Below are 21,324 nucleotides of genomic sequence, written 5' to 3' on the forward strand. Positions count from 1 at the left end.
AAGAAGGAGGAGGAGGAGAGGAGGAGGAGGAGAAGAAGGAGGAGGAGGAGGAGGAAGAAGAAGAAGAAGAAGAAGAAGAAGAAGGAGGAGGAGGAGGAGGAGAGGAGGAGGAGGAGGAGAAGAAGAAGGAGGAGGAGGAGAAGAAGAAGAAGAAGAGAAGAATAAGAAGAAGAAGAAGAAGAAGAAGGAGGAAAGAATGAGAAGAAGAAGAAGGAGGAGGAGGAGGAGGAGAAGAAGGAGGAGGAGAAGAAGGAGGAGGAGAAGAAGAAGGAGGAGGAGAAGAAGAAGAAGAAGAAGAAGAAGAATAAGAAGGAAGAAATATATTTTTCAAATCAACAAAATATAATTATTAAAAAAAAAAAAAAAAAAAAAAATTATTTTAATATAATTATAATAACAGTTTGAATTTATTATAATAATTATTCTTCAAAGTCACAGTAGTGACTTTGAGCTTTCTACTAAAAATATGATGCACAGCTATAATATTATCCTCCTCCCAAGAATGAGAGAACAAAATCATAAATGGTAGATTCACTCCATACTGTCAGCATTTCTTTTGAATAGCATCACTGCTTCCCATTATATCAATACTGACAGGCTAATAGAAATCTTACTTGCATCTTAATGCTTTCAGATCTGAAGATGTTGCAAAATAACAGTAAAACTTTGATAACTTAGATGGTCTCTGCACTTCAAATACTGTTTTCATTATTATTTTTGAGGGCTGTATCAGAAAAACTGCCATAAACTCTTGTGATATCCACTTCAAACTGTCAGCATTAATTGAATGGAGTGGATTGGTGTTATTCATAATGAATAATGACAGCTTGTAAGGAAACTCACCATAGAGGGATTCACTTGAAATTGTCAGAATTGATTGAACGGGAGACAATATTGTTGTAAATGAGGAATAATATCAGTATATTACATTTACATTACATTTATTGCATTCCTTAATCACAACATCAAACTAATTAATGATTGGGAGAGAATCAACAGGATAAACCCAAAACTGTTCCTCTCCCTAATTTTGATAAAAATAGTCCAAATGAGTCTATGGAAACACTTTTATGAAGATCACAAAAATTTACAGTTTGGAGTGATTCCTAGTCGTGGAAAAGCTCCCAAGATGTTTCAACGCAAACTATTCAACTCTACAATGCCTATGCGACGACTCGTGAACTCAATAGTGACACATTTAGTGAGGTCCACGTTATAATGGCAGTGGAGAAAGATAGGAGAACAACGTTGCCGATCCTCGGTCTTGTCAATGCCTTCTATGGAGGGTAGCTGATACACGTAAATGTAAATATCGGGGCACCGAGCTTCGCTCATTATTTATTTATTGATAAAAAGAACTCAATTCTTTAAAATGATTAGGGAAGGACTAACAGGCACAGCCAAAAACTGTTTCTTCCCCGAATCTTGATTCATACACTATAAATAGTCCAGAGGTTGTTCCATATACTTGAATTCAGGTTCAATTTTTAGTAGACTACAAACATTAAAAAAAATTCTAATTTAGATTGTTTACAAACCAAATTGAATAGCAAAATAGCACTCACTAATCACTTAAAACTGTAAAATAATAATTAACTTTAAACATGTCAACAAATCAGATTATTTTGATCAAGTCGATTAAAATATCTAGATGATATTTCTCGTGAGATAAGCTGATTGATTCTGTCTCTCTCCCACACAGGCATTCGCATTTTCTGTTGTCGACAGACGAAGAAATTATCATCTGTTTTCCCAAGGATGAATTATCCTTTTCATGTGCTTCAGCGAGTTTTCCCAGGGATGAGACCTAGTGCAATCGAACTTTTATATCATAAACCTACTATGTTCAAAATTTCGTGAAAATCTTTAGAGCCGTTTTCGAGATCCGTTGAACATAAATAACCAGATAACCAGATACAAAAATATAAAAATAACCATTTATAGAAATATAAACAGACATACAGAAATTGCTCGCTTAATATAATAGGATATATCAATTGTTCATTCCCGATTAAAATAATCAATTAGACTATATTCTAGAAGAAATTATAATTATTTTCAACAATTTCATAATAAATTATCATAGAAGATGAAATATTTTGTCAATTTTTTATTAATTCTACATTATTAACCCTTTCTATCCCACTGTTGTTCCTGAACAACATGACTTTCTATGATGTCTATTGGATCAGTGATTGAATGAATCTGCCATCTACTGGCCTTGTTTGAAAGCTACATTAGTCTAGTTTAGTATTATACCACTGGAGAGCACTCAAATGCAGTCTAATTTCTGAAAAAGCAGCTGTCATATACAATTGTACCAACACTTCCATGTGACAATTTTCTTCGGTTTTTATAATTTTTTATAAAATTCTAAAGAACTGAAAATAATAATAAAAAATATCCATATAATTGTTTATTATTTCATGATGAAATATCAGTCATAGGAATAGAAACTTGAACAAAAATATAATTTATATTCAAAATTTATGTCTGTTGTTTTAGAACAACATTGGGCCGTTAGAGGAGTCACATGTGAGGAGACTTTGAGGTTATGTTATTGTGTTTCTCTCAGTTTTCAAACGCGTTCGTGGAGGTATTGTTTATTGAATTATTGTGGATGATTGTTTTTCATTATAATGTACAAAATCTTGGATAATGAAGATTTAGACAAACTCATGAATCTTCCTGAAGATGAGTTGAATAGTTTTTTAGAAATCAAGATACCGGACAGTAATATTATTGCTGATCCTCTACAAGAGAATGTACAGGTAAGATTCTCTCCAATTTATTTTCAAAAGTCTGTTTTACCTGTGCAATCTAAATCATTACCTGAGTCAGCAGTCCTGTATTACAGGACTCATTGGTATGAAAGCAAATAGCCTAAAGCTACGTTTACACTATATGTAGTTGTACACTAAAGTACATTATACATTACATTATAGTAGTGTACACTATATGTAGCTGGGGAGCAATATGAAATTTGAGCTACATATAGCTCTGCTATAAGGAGATCTATGCAAATTTCATGTAGCAGAGCTACATATAGTTTGGAATAAACCACTATTCACTGCTTAGTTATCCCAACCAGATGCCAAAGAAGAATGTACGTAGTTCTTGCAGCAGCCACTGCTTTCGGCAAAGCTACTGTGATGCTTTCAGCACAGAGAAGAGAGAGAAGATATTGGATAATTTTGTAAATTTTGGATAGCTCATTTTCTGCTATATAGCTGAGAAAATAGGCTCAACTGCTATATAGCATATCTCCAAAGTCACTCTTTGAACTTGTAGCAGAGCTTTATAGCTGAGCTACATGTAGCTCTGCTACATAGTGTAACCTAGCTTCATAATTCCCTTTTTCTCCAGACACTGGAAGAAATATTGGGCACGAACATGGGTATTTTGCAAAACAAGGAAGCTGTGTAAGACTGGGTACACCAAGGTGTATTGCACAAAATGTGGAGTACGTCTTTGCTCAGTCCCAAACAGAATGTGCTTCAATGATTACCATAGATAAAATAAAAAAATCCAATAGGCTACAAGGAACAACTTGTTCTACAAAAATAGTAAATATGATAAAGTAGTGGATGTAAGTAGATGTAGTAAAGTAGCAAATTTATAATATGATAAACCCCAATTTCCAGTTTTTAGTTTGTTTCATATTATGTAAGTATGTATCAGTTAGATATGAACATAATAAATAAGTTAGTAACCAAAATATAGTTTTAAAAAAGTAGGAAATTTATGATATTTAGAACCTTATTTTCACGTTTTTATATTATGTAAATATGTATCAGTTATGAATATAATAAATAAGTTAGTCACCAAAATCTGGTTCTGTGTATCACATTTTTGAGAATCCATTTTACTACTCTTGAGAATTTTATTATATGACTTTCATTGTTATAATGTTGAAATCAAGAAAAAAATATTGATTATAGGAATGATTCCATAATGGAATCATTCACCTTTCCTTGAATAAAGCATGATGAAAGTACCATTGGTTTTTCTAATGCAAAACCAAAATTTTCTAGTATACATATTTGAAATGACCCGAATGTCCCAATGTTGTTTTAAAACAACAAACCCCTAGGAGCCCTTGGAGGGTGAGAAAAATTTTGGGAAAATTATTTTCTTATTTTCAAGAGTGTTTTGAAACATAAAACAACCAGAATAATTTTTTCATCTTGTTTTTTCATAAATTGGGATAGAAAGGGTTAAAAGACGATCTGGCAACAGAGCTAAGTGAGAAAGAGAAAGCGCTATCCGCTTTGTCGAATGATAGACAAGGATATCAATACCATTGCTAATCAAACACTGCCATTATAACGTGGACCTCACCATAGAACTACTGCTCAATAGTGACACATAGAACTACTGTTATTACTACTCAGGTTCAAGGTCAGCCCGGAAAATATGTGGGTGGAATGCTGTTCATTCTTTTATTTTCTGTTTCAACTGCCCACTGCATGTGGGTGGCGCTCTAGGGGTGAACTTCCCCCTCTGCTAGCCATGCCAAGTTTTTGAGCAGAGTAATGGACTTTTGATATCCTTCGCACTCTTGCAGCAAAAATGACAATGATTTTGTTTTTCGGTGTTGCACAACATAGTAAAGCTTCTTGGAAGTTACAAGGAAAACGATAGCTGGTTTCCTGGAAAATTATTATTAAACAATCACGGTAGTAGAAAGTACATCAACAATACTTAACTTACTCTTCCTGTTCACTCTTCTTTTCCACTCTTCTTGTTCACTCTTCTTGTTCTAATACTCTTCTTGTTCACTCCAAGCACAGGAGAAGGAACTAGCTCGTTCCTTTGTGCTCCAAGCCTTCTGCACTTAGTTCATTAACAGGAGTTTTCCTGTTTATTTATTGATTATTCCAAGTATTTCTCCCCCATTCATGTAACTTAATCTGTACATAAGGAAACACTCATTGAGGGTTTCTTTTATAAATTATTGAATAATCTCAGTAAAACGCTCATCTCTAACAACTTTTTAAAAGTATTTTTCCTGGGTCCCGTTGTGAAGTTGTCAAGTTATCCGGTTTGAGAAAGTAACAAGTACGTTCTTGGAGAAAGAATCTTTAATAGAAGTTTGTGAAGAAGTTTTGTTCAAAGATACCGCGTCAGTCTTAATATCACACCTAATTTTCATTCTCTGAATCAGTGGTTCTCAAAGTGTGGGGTGCGACCACCAAGGGGGCGCGCGATGAATGCTCAGGGGGGGGCGCAAAGCTTGGTTGAAAAATTATTTAAATTTACTTCTAAAATAATTACGATAAGCAATCTTTCTACTTTTAAAATTCTACTTAAACATATTTTAATGAGAACTTGAATGGTTTGGCATGAATTCAAAACCCATTCAAATTCTCAATCAATGAGTACTCCCTCAACAAGATAGAAAATGAAAACCTCATTGATCTCCAAGGTGACTATGTGCTTAAAATGGAGTTTGAAGAATATTCTCTCACATCCTTCTGGATTGGTGTGCAAAAGGAACACCCAATTTTGAGTGAAAAGACATTGAAGATATTGACTCCATTTGCGACAACTTATTCGTGTGAAACTGGGTTTTCTTCTCTAGCTGCCATGAAAAGTAAATTTACATCAAGACTGGATGTGACCCAGGAACTTGGAGTAGCGTAATCAGAGCTGACACCTATTTTCAAGAAACTCTGTGCGAAAAAACAAGCTCATCCTTCACACTGAAGCTCTTTTTATTGTTAATTGATATGATAAACAAAAGTAACAACTATGTAATATAGTATGTAGCTAAAGTACCTGAATAAATTATAATTGTTTGTATAGAATTTGTTGTTATATGTAGGGGGGGGCCCGGCTTACAGCTGAATTATGCAGGGGGGCTCGAAGTGAAAAGTTTGAGAACCACTGCTCTGAATGTATGAGCATTTCCAATCAAACCAATGATATCAATAATTATTACTAAACGAAAATCCAAATTAAATGCTGTAATTCACATCGAAGACTTCTGCTACTTCAAATATTGACAACAGGGTAAACAGCTAGATGGAAATACGATGAGCGCTACTATTCAAAAATTATTTGTCAGCCCGGGAAAGGTACCCTTCCTTGGAACCCATGCATTATTATAATAATTATAATGAAAGAAATATTATTTTTCCGCTCAGCATAATACATTTAAATAACAAATGATATCCTGCACTCTTCTTGTTAAGGCTATGAAAATTGTTAAGACAAAATAAAGTATTATCAAATATACCCTTCATTCTATTGAAACACTACTAGATCCAACTCTTCAACAGCCAGTACAAGTGTCAGTTGAAAATATTCAAGTGTCATTCGAAAATATTCAAGTGTCACTTGAAAAGTAGAAACTATAGTGAAGTCCACGTAATAATGGCAGTGTTTGATTAGCAATGTTATTGCTATCCTTGTCTATCATTTAACAGAGCAGATAGCGCTATCTCTTCCTCGCTTTGCTCTGTTGCCAGATCGTCTTTTAATAATGTAGAATTAATAATTAACTTACAAAATATTTCATTTTAATCATTGAAATGCATCATGAAATTATTGAAATATATAATTTCTTGCTTAATAAAATATAATTGATTATTTTAAACGAGAATTAACAGTTAATGTTACATCAATAAACCTGTATCAGTTACCGTCTATATCGGCAATGTTGTTCTCCTATCTTTCTATAATGCCATAATAACGTGGACCTCACTATAGATCCAACTCTTCAACAGCCAGTTCAAGTGTCAGTTGAAAATATTCAAGTGTCAGTTGAAAATATTCAAATGCCAGTTGAAAATATTCAAGTGTCAGTTGAAAATATTCAAGTGTCACTTGAAAATGAGTCCTGAAAAGTTGAAACTAGGAGTTTTACAATAAAATAAAGGGTACTGTACTCTTGATAATTTTCTATGTTATTTCAAAAATCCAAATTTCACACATTTGAATCCCAATATGAGAAGAATTCATAAGATCCAAACACATTCTTTTCCTGTCAAGCATAACGGAAATTCATCCATTTTTTTCATTATTACCTTATTAATCCATTAATTATTTCTCATTATTAATCCATTTATCACCTTTTCATTTATTACCTTTATATCCTTATCAATTTACCTTTCCAATGCGAGTGACAACTGTACTCCCTCAAGTCTCTAGTACGGTACTAGGCAGATAGTTCACGTTTTCACCGCTAGGTGGCAGAGCCTACCGGCTAACAGCCGCAGTAGTAGTAGCAACATGCCTGCCTGTTCATTCATAAGAATGATAGTGACCGAAAGTTGATACACTGTTGATAGTGGCACAACCATCAGGCAACCAGTTGTAAAAGCGCTCTCACAGTTCAGGGAGCGTCTGTCAGTTGGATCGTGCAGCGATTTGTAAACAAATCGGAGTCATGGTGAATAGTTCCAACATGCTCACGGATAATTCGCACATTTGGATTGAAGCCAGCGTAAGTAGAAATTAATTAATTATTAACTTTTAAAAAATTTAGTGATCTAACATTTTTGAAGCTCTGAACAACTGTTGTTTTAAATTGAATGTGGTGGGATAGCTGTAATAGTTTCAAAATTCTTGGATAATTTGCATATTTGTATCAAAGTTTGTGTTGCTAGTTGAATCATTATAAAATTATTTGAATTTTCAGTTATGTAACCTTTTCAAAGTCCTGTTATTTATTTGAATATAGTGCGATAGCTGTCATAATGTCTTCAACATGGATAATAACACATTAATTTTTGATTGAAGCTAGTGTAAATTTATAATTATTTATTATACAAAAAACTTTTAGTCTCTTCAATACTCTTCAATAAACTTCACAAACCGGTTTCTCCATAAGAACTCCTCAAGAACCCTTTTGTAGAAGTACTATAGAATGAGTTAATGAATTTTTTATAAGTGGAAATCAACTAATTAGATTTTCAAAGAATGAGAGAGGTGTTAACTATGAAGGGATTAATCCAAAAAAATATATATATTTAGGCCTAACATTTTGCGATGAATTAGGTTTTTCTCTTGTATGGAGTTTCCATCTTGCATGAATCTCCAATGTATTTTTAGCATTTGTTTAGCGACTGTAGTTTGTAATTTGTAGTTGTAAATCCGTGTTTCGGATGGACACGTTAATCTGTCGGTCCCGGCTGCCTGAAAAGCAGTCGTTAGGTCATGTCAGAGGCCCTGAAATTGATCAGTCGTGACCTGAAAACTCTGACACCAGACCTGAGCCAGCCAGGTCACTCGATATTATTATTATTTTTATTACTATTATTATTGTAAAATAGTGTAAACTTCATGCAAAATCGACAAGTTCTTGTCGTCCCTGACAAAATATAATTATCACCAATTGTATATTAAATATTATAATGATAATGACCAATTGTCATTCAATTAAATACCAAAGATCTAGAAAAACCCGTTTGTCACCCAAGGCGACATTCTCTGTAGAATCTATGTTCTATGGTGTTATTATAGAAAGCGATAATGAAGAGTTGAATTGACAATTTTTACAGTCTTCTCATTAAGAGAGAATTATTGAAAAAAATCGTTCTCATTGCATTTATATTTTTGTAAGTTTCCGAAACAAGTCTCTACAACTATGAAAGAAAGTAGTACTCTACAAATACACCGCGCGAAAAAATTATTATCAGATAATTCAACAACATTCATAAGAATAAATTATCAATAACTGGTTATTGAAGTCGACGCCCAGAAGTATTCAACTTTCACCTGAATAGATAATTTCTCAATAGGAACATATCACTCCATAAAACCCCTGCAGCCCAATAGGTATGGTAGTATAAAATACTTATAGCTTGTCATTCGATGTATGTATTAAGAATAAAGCTGAATAAAAATGGAACCTAATTTTTATAGTTGTTAAAACATCTCCTTAGTTAGATAAATTCGGTACGAATATCTCTGATACGAGGCTTTATTAATTTGTCCTTAGAATGTCACAAGACCGTCTCCAATTAAATGCCCTACTCTACAGTAAAATAGAAGAAGTTATAAGTTAAGTACCCTTACTTCTTATGTACCGGTATGTATACTTCTTATAGTATTGGTAGACCGAGGAAGAAAAGATGGACACCGGAACAGGCTTGAAAAGCCTAATTTTATGACGACAATGATGACCAATATCTCTTGAGAAATATCTCAGCTATTGAAACTGATCTGGTAATGCGATGGATTCTCTTATAGGACACTATTAGAAAAGTATCTAGGTGTTATAACCCCCCTACTTAACACTTTAACCCTCACAATAATCAGTCCAATAAGATTTTTGGTAATTTAAGTAGACGAAAAAATTCAAAAGCATATAGAATAAATGATGGAATAGAATGAATGTACACTATTTTGTTTACTCGCCATTCTTCGAGAAAAAATCTGCATGCATCTTGAATCTCCCAATTTTCTGAAATCATAAAATTATAGTAATGAGCCAAATGAAATGAACAATAAACATTATAGTATTATAACTCATCCTCACTATGATTGGTTCAAGAGAATTATTGAATACGTGATCAATATTGCAACAGGTTTAAAAATGAAAGTGAATATTAATATTTTATACCCTTGGGGTGGAAACCGGTGTGGCTTAATTGGTATTGAATTTATGCAGAATATGATATATAGGCTACGTATTGAATACAGGGTATGTTTTTGGAGATCTCCCCTAATGAAGCTGTCTCTCTCGAAGCAACTGTCTCATTCCTAATGCCTCTTTCTTTATAGAAATAGAAAGAAAAATAAAAATCTCAGTACCCTTTTTGAATTATTTAATCACAACATGTTTCGGACATTGATGTCATTTTCAAGTGATATGAAGTAAATAAATACTGCTGGAAGATTACTACCAGAAAGAAGAATACTTCTTTCTTTATTTTTTGCTCACGGAAACAAAACGGTGGTAATAATAGTCTACATTGAAGGTATTGAAGAATTGCCTTCTAATCATTACCCAACAGTGAAATTTGCTCAGAACAGAGGTATTCCCATTATTCGGAAGTTGGTAGGCATGCTATTGAAGTGGAAATGTTTTTCATTAATGAAATATGATCCTAGTAGTGTATGATTTATTTTGACTATATTCTTCTCTGGCCATTACATTTGTGTTTGGAATGATGAGACCCAGGATTCTTTACATTATGAACATGGATATTACTAAAGTTGTCCTGAAAGAAGCCTATGTTTAATAAACATACTTCACTATAGAGAAACTGATTTTTGCTTTCTCATCAAAAATGTCAGCTCATAAAGTACGAGTGAAAGTCGAAAGTAATACCAAATATAATAAGTCAGAAGGCTAGCAACAATAATTATCAATGGTAAATCATTCTATTAATCGAATAGTATGGTGATGTCATAGAAAAAAGATAGGAAGTCTAGTAAATTTTGATAATGAATGGAATGAAATCACTATTCTCCACTCAATTTATCTTCAGTAAACCAATTTCTTGATCCAGTATGAATGAGAGTCACTTTCTCCAAAGTTGGGTTGACTGGAAAACTCGTTCAATCAATGTATGGTAGCATTATTTATTATAATGTGTTTTAATTTAGTCTGATGTTTAAACTAGAATTTTGGATGAACGTTTTTTTGGAGAAACCCTTAAAGTAATACCAAATAGCTTGAGAGAGGTTCGCAATCTCCCATCAATAAAACGCGTTTCAGGGGGAAGGGTGGAGCAGGAAGATGTCCCATGTTGTGCTGACGCATCATTTCGTCATCAGTGATGCTGAGGCACCCAATATAGGTCAGACATGTGCCTGACCTGCGTGGTGACCTAACCTGACCTATATTACGCCGAAAGGATTACCTTATAAACCCAAGGTCACACGCATGCTATGCTTCCCGACTCGGCAGCGTTCGCATGATTAATCTCTAATAAAAACAAACTGTTGAATGCAAACATGTGCTGTACGGAGCTGACACTGAGCTGTTTGCGGTAGTGATAATCTACTTATTAAATTAGCATACATTCATCAATCGCAAACATTACCAAATCAATAGAAAATTGATTACATTAGAATAGAGTTGATAGAGATAGGAGATTGACAATCGCTGATAGAATAATCCTACAAAACTTTCTTTATTCCGTTACTAGGGGGGCCTTGAACTAATTTTAATTATCAAGATGATACTTATGAAAAAATTATCCCAATCGTGGAATCGATATGAAATTGTTTGCATTAGAATAGAGTTGATAGAGAGATGGAGAGTGACAATATTGCTGATGATATGATCCTATACAACTTTCCTTATTTCGTTACTAGGGAGGCCTTGAACTAATTTTAATTTATAAGATTATAATTTTGGAAAAAATTCCAGTACAATATTTATTTAATCATGGAAACGACATAAAGTTGATTACATTGGAATAGAGTTGATAGATATACGGTGATTGACAATCGCTGTTGAAATTATCCAATATAATTACCTTTTATTCGTTTACTAGAGAGGCCTTGAACTAATTTTAATCAATAAGATTATTCTCATGAAAAAATGATTCCAATACAATTAATCGTAGAATAATTGTATTGTACCAAATATACAATATAATATTGTATTGTCAAATTGACACATAATATCAACTTAATTGTGATTTAAAAGCCAAAATCCAACCTCTCCAAACCTTTTCTTCAACCTTTGAAACATAATTGAACAGAAATTCTTAGGTTTAGTTGTGTACAATTCGAGACCTGAAAGGTCTGAGGAACTGCCTCCCAAAAACAGATATTAGAATTTCGCTACAGACCACTATTTGAAGATATTTTGATTTAGCATCTCTTTATTCAATGATACCATTTTAGAATGAACGCATATAGCAGCGAAAGGATTGAATTGAATCCGTTTTAGGGAGCACACAGATGTCTGGAACATGAATGGCAGTCACATCATAAAACGGTTGATTGAGGAGAGAGACATTGTCTGAGTGAAATGACCTCAAAGTCAGCCGCCTTGACCTTGACAATGACCCGCGTTGATGAAATTTTTGGTCTGGCACCAATCTGAAATTATGTGATTTTGATTTTTCGAGTCGCAGTGACCAATTGATTCCCAATTCTCACACTTGAATGTGGGGAATGAAGGACGCAGATTTAATGAAGTCTAAATACTAGTCTAAACACGTATGGTCTAAAGTCTAAACACGTATATTATTAACTTATATACAGATTATAGGGCCAAATTGAATGATGTTCATGATAAACTAGCAGGCAACCCGTGCTCCGCAAGGCACTATTTTAAATCTTGACATACGGTACTTAAATCTTGAAGAAATGAAAATAGGCCTATAACCTTCATCGGTTAATTAAGAATTCATATGCAAAATTTCAAGTTAATCAGTCCAGTAGTTCCGACGTGATGATGCGTCAAACATAATTTTCCTATGCTGTACGTGTATAAGCCAGTTCGTTCCTTTATAACAGTATAGATGTATTAGTTTTCAAGTACATAGTTCTTAGTATCACTTCCCAAGTTTGATACATTATTATCAGATTCGGATCCTTGATTTGGTCGAAGAGAATAATATTTCTAATAAATGTTTCAGCTTCTCAGTTCATATAGTAGTAAGTTGTATCAATGGCAGTTGTAGTATCAACCTTGTTGTTTTCAAATAAAATCACAAGCCCTGTGTTCGTGATGTTGTATCGTGATTAGTATTACTTCACAAGTAATACAAGTTATTATCAAGTTCAGATCTTTTATTTTGTATTGAATTCAAATTTAAGTTTCTGATGCACTCTATTGAAAAATATAATCCACATTGAACTAGAAATTTGATGAGGTACCAATTTAAGTTCCCCCACATTGTTTATCTGGTAGAGAGTGACTGGGAAGGATTTTTCGAGTATTCTTTCCAAAGAATGGACATTGAATTGTCCAAAGCTCCGGCAATTTATGTGGATGCAAAACAATATTATCTTAAAGGAATTTTTAAATTGCATTTTTTTTCTCATCATATACAGTAGTTCAATAATTATAATTTCAGTTTCTATTCGTAAATTAAATCTTGAACTGTATTACACGCTACTTATTTTTATATCTGTGTACAAGCCAGTATAATATATTGTAATCTGCATGAATAAAGCATCAATTAATCAATTTTTGGTTCTTGGTTCGTGATCATGCAACATTTTTTGTATTCTTCTGTAGTATAGATCAAATTCAACGATCTCGAATTTTATAGTCTAGAGATGGTTTTTTCTCAACTTGAAAAATGTGACAATTTTCTATCAAATGAAGTCCTCACATGAATATCCCAAGCAGTTCACACTCCTCTCATGAAAGCATTCAGAACCATAAGAAGCAACGGTTTAGCTTCAAGAGGTCTTGATTCTTGATCATAACTTGCTAACTCACGCGTTAAGTCGTCGAACCTGGCTGCCTAAAAAGCAGTAGTTAGGTCATGAATGTCAGAAGTCCTGAAATTGATCAGTTGCGACCTGAAAACTCTGTCACCAGACCTGAGCCAGCCAGGTTACTCGATATTATTAAGTCGATATTATTATTAATATCTAATAATAGATATTATTATTAATATCTAATAATAGATATTATTATTATTATTATTACATGCTGAATGGCTCATACGTTGGCCTTTCACTTTACTGTAATTCATTATCTCTGTAGATATGAATAACCCAATAATCTGATAATAATCTGTGGATACTCCTAACAATCTCTCCAACAATATTCAAGATCAGCTGAGCATGACATTGGAAATTTATCATGTCATATTGATTTTAAATTAGCTCATTTGTTTGATTTCAGTAGAACTGATTACCAATCAACAATGCTAATAGATCTATCTTGGGTATATCTTTCTGTATAATCTGTTATCAACAGACAACGACTGTTATGCATATTAAACATGTTAAAGGCTACTACCAAAATAAATAAATGACTCATACTGCAGGCATCCTGACACAGTTTTAAACTGATGATTTCGTTTTGACATTGAAATGATTATCAATTTCCATGTACAGCCTATTTATTGAATAATCAATTCCATTCAACGATTCCATTACAACCTTCATTGATGTAGCAGTGATATTGATACTGGAATAATTATTGGAAATTGATTACTATCGAATAATATGTAACCGTTCTACAATGAAATGCGATTTCTATTTACTACATTTATTTATTGTTGTTGATAGAATGTCTAGTCAAAGTGGATCCTGCCTTAAGGCTTTATCTCTAGGATTACGTCATAGATCTTCCTCATTATAGTTATCTTTATCGACTATTCTTTCTCCTAATAATCTTATCTCACAGTTTCAATCAGAATTTGTTCTTTTCTGCATCGGTGTTTCACAGTTTTATAGAAATTTTAACCATGCTTCCGTGCAAATTTGAAAAAAAAATATTTTCATTGAGGTTTCCTCAGTCCACTGTATAGAGTGGATATTTTGATGGCGGGAAGGAGTTGATATTTCAATATGCAAATTCCTCATGATAATCTTCAAACCTGTTTTCATTTCTCATGCCGTCTACCTTGTGTGATAAGAAGTTTTTTTAAAAAAGTACAATTACTACTTATTGAATCCTAGCATCTAACCCGTGCTTCAAGGGTCTAATTGAAAATTTGAAAAACTGAAAACTTAACCTACTAAAATCTTGAATTTGAAATAGGACTATAACCATCCTCGATAAATCAAGAATCTATATACAAAATCTCAATTTAATCAGTCCAGTAGTTCAGACGTGATGATGCGTCATTCGAGAATTTCCTATCCCGTACGTGTATGAGCCAATTCTTTCTTTTATTATTATAGACTAGCAGGAAACCCGTGCTCCGCAAGGGTCTATTTCAAAACTTGACAAATTGAAAACTTGACGTAATGAAATCTTGAAGTATTTAAAATAGGCCTATAACCGTCCTCGATAAATCAAGAATTTAAATGCAAAATTTCAAGTTGATCAGTCCAGTAGTTCAGACGTGATGATGCGTCATTCGTGAATTTCCTATACCGTACGTGTATAAGCCAATTATTTCTTTCATTATATTATATAATGCATGGGTGCCAAGAAAGGGCTCCTTTCCCGGGCTGACAAATAATTTTTGAATAGTAGCGCTCATCGAATTTCCATCTAGCTGTTTACCCTGTTGTCAATATTTGCAGTAGCAGAAGTCTTCGGGGTGAATTACAGCATTTATTTTGGATTTTCGTTTAATAATAAAAAAGGTCAGTAGTGTTTGAAATGACAATACTGACGAAAACAATTTGTGAAGGGAGGAAGGTAGAAGAATTTTCCCTAAATTTTTGGGGCTTTGTGGGGACAGTTCGGGGGTGTGCACCCTTGATTAATACTAGATTAATACACCTGATTAATATCAGATTAATACAAGATTAATACCCCTGTTTACAACTGCATCCCTTATTCAATTTTCACTGGAAATGAATTTTACTGGTGTATTAGAAATTATATTCAAACGTTCCTACTCTTCAGTTTCTGTGTGGACATCACCCATCACCAATCAACCAATTTGTCCTTCAAAAAGTGATGACACTTCTGCTGTCATCCAATCTTTTTCGGGTCACCATCTCCCCTTAACCCTTCTCCCCCCCTCAGCCACGACTCCATTTGATAACTTCCACTATAGTGAGATTCACTTTCAACTGTTGTCAGCATTCCCAATAGATAGCATCAAAGCCTCCTAATTCATCTGATACTGACAGTTTGAAGTGAATATCACTGTGGGCCTATCACTGAATGCAACCCACATCAAACGGTTGTTGACCTCTCAACAGAAACATTTCAACATTTTTTCATCTCCAGTCATGTGCTTGATAGGTTGAAACTATCACCCCTATCATTATTTATGGGTATTTTTATCAATGTAACGGACTTGATACAATGACAAAAAACCATTAATGAATTCTGTTTTCATGATTGCGGTAGGAATGCTTATATTTCTGTATGTGAATGCACCAATAAAATGTTATGTAGCTTTGAAAAGCTACATATTTTTGCATTTCAATGGAAATCCATTGAATTCTTTCGAATGTGGAATATTTCGATGAGCAACAAAGCAAGCGCATGGAAACATTTACTTTCGAGCTTTTAGAATCAAGTTTGTTTTTGGTCCTTGAAAATTATTTCTTTAATATGTGATTATTTCCTATTTTTGAGATGATGATAATAATGTGAAATATTTCTTCTATGTTCGGTTTTCAAGCATCCAAATTTGAAAATCTACTTTGTGAGAATAATAATTAAGGAATGAAAATTTGGTGAAGTGAACAACGAGACTCAACCTATTTCGGACTATGTGTAACCAGTGAGTATAGAATGTAATATTCTATACTACATAAGCTGAATGTAATATTCTATATTTCATTCTATACTCAGAATATAATGAATGAATGTAATGAATATATTCTATACTCAGATTATTCTACCTAGTATATTCCACTTAATATATTACATACTTATATATTTTATGTAATTGATGTTGTAGTTTTAGTTTTTTTTGGGAAATAAACATTTATTTATTACATTCTTTACTCACTGGGTGTAACCTTATCTAAATTTGGGAGAGGAATAGCACAAGGTTAACAACGTGAATAAAATTCAGTTCTCACAAAATTATGTTGAAAATGACTCTTTAGTGAAATTCAAGTTCACTATAGATTCGTTGATGAATTTGTCACTCATCATCGAGCAATTAATAATGTTTTCCTCTTGACAGGATAAATCTCTACTCAGAACTCTAATGTCAATTATTACAATTTCAAACCAAAAAGTTGAATAGAACACAAAGTTTGATTATATTTGTTTATGGAATGAACGATCATCAGTGTATCACTAGAGGCTGATTCGATTGAGAGACAATAATAATCAATTGAAATTATAACAATATTAGTATTTTTAAGTTGAGAAAAAAATTTAAAATTTTATGCCAATTACAGAATCGACCACTGCTTTCAATTGAAAGTTAAATGAAATTCACTCCCACATACCATTACGATTTAATTTCAGATTGATTTCTCAATGTTAGATATAAATATTCAAATATTATAACAATATTTTTTGTATTTTTAGGTTGAGAAGAAAATTAAAATGTTATGCTAATTACAGAAACGACTACTGCTTTCAATTGAACGTTCAACGAAATTCACTCCCACATCCCATTACGAATTAATTTCAGTTTCATATCTCAAAGTTGGGTATGAATAAAGCAGGTAAACTGAGCTGCACTGAGATACAATCCACTGTCAGCATTCCTCATAAATTACATCAATTATTCTCATTCAACTAATGCTGACAGTTTTTAAGTGAATCCTAAGCTAGAATGTCTCGTGCTCAGGCACCACACTCTCTCCCAATTTATTAATAATCATGACTTGGAAAAAGTATGCGACCTCTCAGCGGGGATCTGAAACTGCAAGAGTCAATGAACTTTGCACTTTTGACCTTCTCCTCTCCTGTTGCAAGTCCTCAGGTGCTTTTTGGCGCTCAGACTTACTATCGGATTATGGACTTCGCGTTCGGATTTAGTCGTGTCACAAAAAGTGGAGCCATAAATTTTTAAAATCATATTGAATTGAAAATGAATTTTTATACTTAAATTATATTTTGTTATAGTCTGGCTGTCTAAATCGATAGTATTCGACATGATTGAATGAAGTTGTAAATGAATTTCAATTCTCACAGGAATTTTAAATTAATTTTACTCTCTAATAACAATAATAGTCAAGTATTTATTCTTCTTCAGTTCCTACGTATCTACGTACTTCTAGTATTCATACTCTACTAATAATCACAATCTAGAGCAAAGGTCTTGGAGATGGTAACTTGAGAAATGAGAATTCAGAGAACAGAAATCCAACTAATCTCGATCTGACATTTTGTAGCTAGGAAGTCAGCCAATAGGAGCGCAGAAACAGAAAAATAAACCAATCACAAGCTAGCCAATCAGAGAGTGGAGAGAGTCAACCAATCGGAGGCCAAGAGCATGCGATCCCCCTCCCACAGATCTCTCCATTCCAAAATCAAGTTCACGAACTGCTCACTTCTCGTTTTCAGAAAACCGCTGTGAATAAGTTCATCTCTCCACAGAATACGTTCATGTAAATCTTGCACAGAACTTGTAGAATAAAAACTCAAATCCCAAGTGCAAGATGCCTAATTTTGTATGTAATTATATGGATGCGACATTCGTACATTATTGGTAGCCTAGTAACGTACAGCTAGAAGAACCATCAAATTCAATAACATCATCAGAAAAACTCCATCTCCGACTATACTCCGTGCAAATCTTCTTCAGACTTGGAGGAATTTGCGGCGCAGAGAAATGGAGGGAGATCAGCCAATTGCAGTGATGGATTGTGTCATAGATGGAAGCGTAGTTGTCAATTTGTCAGAGTCAGTCGAGTCTGTGATTGCAGAGAGGAAACTTCCTAAGTTTAACACGAGCTCTTGAATACTTACTGGAAATTAGAGAACGCTAGCCGGTAAACAACGGTAACATAGCCGTCGTTGTATCCCTGCCTTCTCTACTGCTTATGTCCATCCCAAGTCGGAAGTTAATTTGAACGGAGTATGGAAGTAAACTGGGAATGAAATAAAATCAAACAATAGTTCATCTCTCAAAAAATGTTCTGTTTCTACTATTTCACATTTTTGCAATATGAAAAATTAGGGATGGAGGAGAAAACAGATACTTATAAAACTTGATAAATTACAACAGATTACAACAGTTTCCTCAAAAATTCCAATAAATCATTTAATATAATTAAAATATTATCATTGTATATTAGCTGTGACTCTTCGCCGTGAATGTATGATTTCAAAGACACATGAATCTCTCAATCACTACCACATTTATTTATCAAACTCTCATTGATTATGTTATTTTACACATTCCTGTAACTTCTTGTTAGGCATTTCTCTTGTCAATTACAGCTCTTTGAACTAAAAACACATGCCGAATGATGTCTAAACTTTAGGTTCAAGTTTGGCATCTGTAAAGTGAAATTCACTTCCAACTGTCAGCACTCCTCATGAAAGTACCTCAATACTCCCCATTCAAACAATGCTGACAGTGAATGTTGCTGTAGTTTGTGTTCACCACTATCAAAACAAGAGAGAGTTTGAAAATTTCGAGAACAAACTGTTTACTCGTATTTTGTAAGGCAGGGTTCTGTAGAATATGTGAGAGTGGGAGAGAAAGGGAACTTTGATGAGTGAGTAGGAGAGTAGCGGAACTTTGATTCTGTAGTTTCAGGGACGGAAAGAGGAACCCCCCCTTTCCAATCATCAACCCGCCCTCCCCCATCAACAAGCACCCAGCCACCCACACGAATGTGGAAGTGAATTTCAAGACTCCGTAAACGAGATGTTTCAGTAAACACACCAACGTAGGCCCTTCAGACCAAATTGGCCTGTTCTTCCATCATATGGTAGGCCTATACACTCACTCCTATGGTATATCTCCCACTCTCTCACTCCCATCAATCTCCATCTTTCATTGTCATCCAATCTCTCTTTTTATTCTCTCTAGTTCATTTTTTCTCCTCCAAGATTTCTCGTCACCTTGGTGACTTGTTTTCTTGATTTAATTCAATCTCTCTACAATTTCTCTTATTCAATCTTTTTTTTTTATTCTCTACAAGCTTACCCGGCGAACTTCGTACCGCCAAAAAGTCAATGTATCTCATATCACACTTGACTTTATTTGGTGAATCATGAAATTTATCTGACAATCAATATTTTCATTTACATCCCAATACGGACTTCCTATGTGCTTAAAATTACCTTTTCAATACCAGTGAACAATTTTATCACAGAGTGACGTGTTCATTACAGCTGGTATAAGTTTAGATGCCAAATCATATTATCACAACATGATCTTGAATCATGATGATCTTCCCGTTCTACGTTAGCCGCTCGGCCGACAATTTCGAAAACATAGGTCTGTAAAATGGAATTATTATTAGTCTCCCGTATTAAAATTTCTGGTCAGAAACCATCCCCAATATTCACACAACATATTCCCAAAGTTTCATGCCGTTCTGTCAAGTAGTTTCGAGTCTATAGGGAACAAACAAACTAACACACAAACAGACACTCATTTCTATTATAGAGATTCTACTTTTTTGTGTTCTCCATTTCTCTTTACTGTGATGCTTTTCTGTCTTGTTTCTCTAATCTTTCTTTCATCTCCTTCAATTTTGCTCTTGTCTTCCTTGCAATGAATTAGACTAGAATTCATTAGATTAGATTTTGATCTCGTCGCTTCTGCAATGAATTAGACTGTAGAATTCATCAGATTAGATTTCACTCGAATCCCCATGGAAACTTATTTTCTTTTTGCTTTCTTCGTTTCTCTTCCCCTTGGTCTCCACCCAATTTCTCCTCTCTCTCCTTTCACCATACTCAATCTCTTTCAATTTTGATCTATAGTTTCTTCCTTGTGCTGAATTAGACTAGAGTTTATCAGATTAGATTCACTCAAATCTTCATGGAAGCTTCATTTTTTTCTCTTCATTTCTCTTCGCCTTGGTCCCATCTTTCCTCAATCTCTATTTCCTCTCCTTCAACCATACTCGATTTCCCTCAATTTTGATCTAGTTCCCCATGTAAAGAATTAGACTAGAGTTAATCAGATTAGATTCACTCAAATCTCCATGGATCATTTTATTCAATTTCTCTCCTCTTTTATTTCTTTTTACCTTGGTATCTTTTCTCTCGCAAATTTATTTTCCCTTTCCTTCCATCCCACTCATTTATTTATTTTATTAATTATTTATTTATACACTATGACAATTTCCACTGATTCTAACAAGACCCATAGTGGTAAAAAATAGCACTTTACAATTATAAACTATAAGTATTAATGTAAAACTAAAATTGTAATAGATGAGCACAGTAAAAATTAATGTAGATTACTCCAAAACCAAGATAGAGAGACAGACTCATCTACTTCAATTTCGTTCCCACTTCCTTTTAATTAATTCACACTTGGTAATGTTTTTAAATATAATTGAATATTACAATACAATACAATTAATACAACATCATATTATGTCATCATCATCATCATCTCAAGGTGCGTACAGATTTACGCGCCGCAAACATGAGCAATTCCCTTTTAATCAGCTGATGCCAAGCTTTTTACATCTCTATCTTACCGTTTCTGTAAAGATACAGATATAATCAGCTGATTAAAAGTGAATTGCTCATGTTCGCGGCGCGTATATCTGTACGCACCTTTATGAACAAGGATTAGGCTATTGCCTGTTCCAACTTACGAACAGCTTATAGTAATTTGAGTTCAAAAGAGTTATAAAAATTTACATTCATACATAACA

General features: G+C 33.7%; 1 protein-coding gene across 1 annotated transcript in view; it reads left to right on the forward strand.

The window, feature by feature from the left end:
• The first annotated feature begins 7,284 nt into the window (after nt 1–7,284).
• LOC111049897 (ecdysone 20-monooxygenase) overlaps nt 7,285–21,324 on the forward strand; it is a 54,251-nt gene continuing 40,211 nt past the window's right edge. The window contains exon 1 of the mRNA XM_039433591.1: nt 7,285–7,450. Within this exon, the coding sequence (XP_039289525.1) occupies nt 7,394–7,450 (57 nt within the window). The 5' untranslated portion in view covers nt 7,285–7,393. The remainder of the gene's footprint in view (nt 7,451–21,324) is intronic.

This window comes from Nilaparvata lugens, chromosome 7, assembly GCF_014356525.2.
Source record: "Nilaparvata lugens isolate BPH chromosome 7, ASM1435652v1, whole genome shotgun sequence".
NCBI lineage: Eukaryota > Metazoa > Arthropoda > Insecta > Hemiptera > Delphacidae > Nilaparvata > Nilaparvata lugens.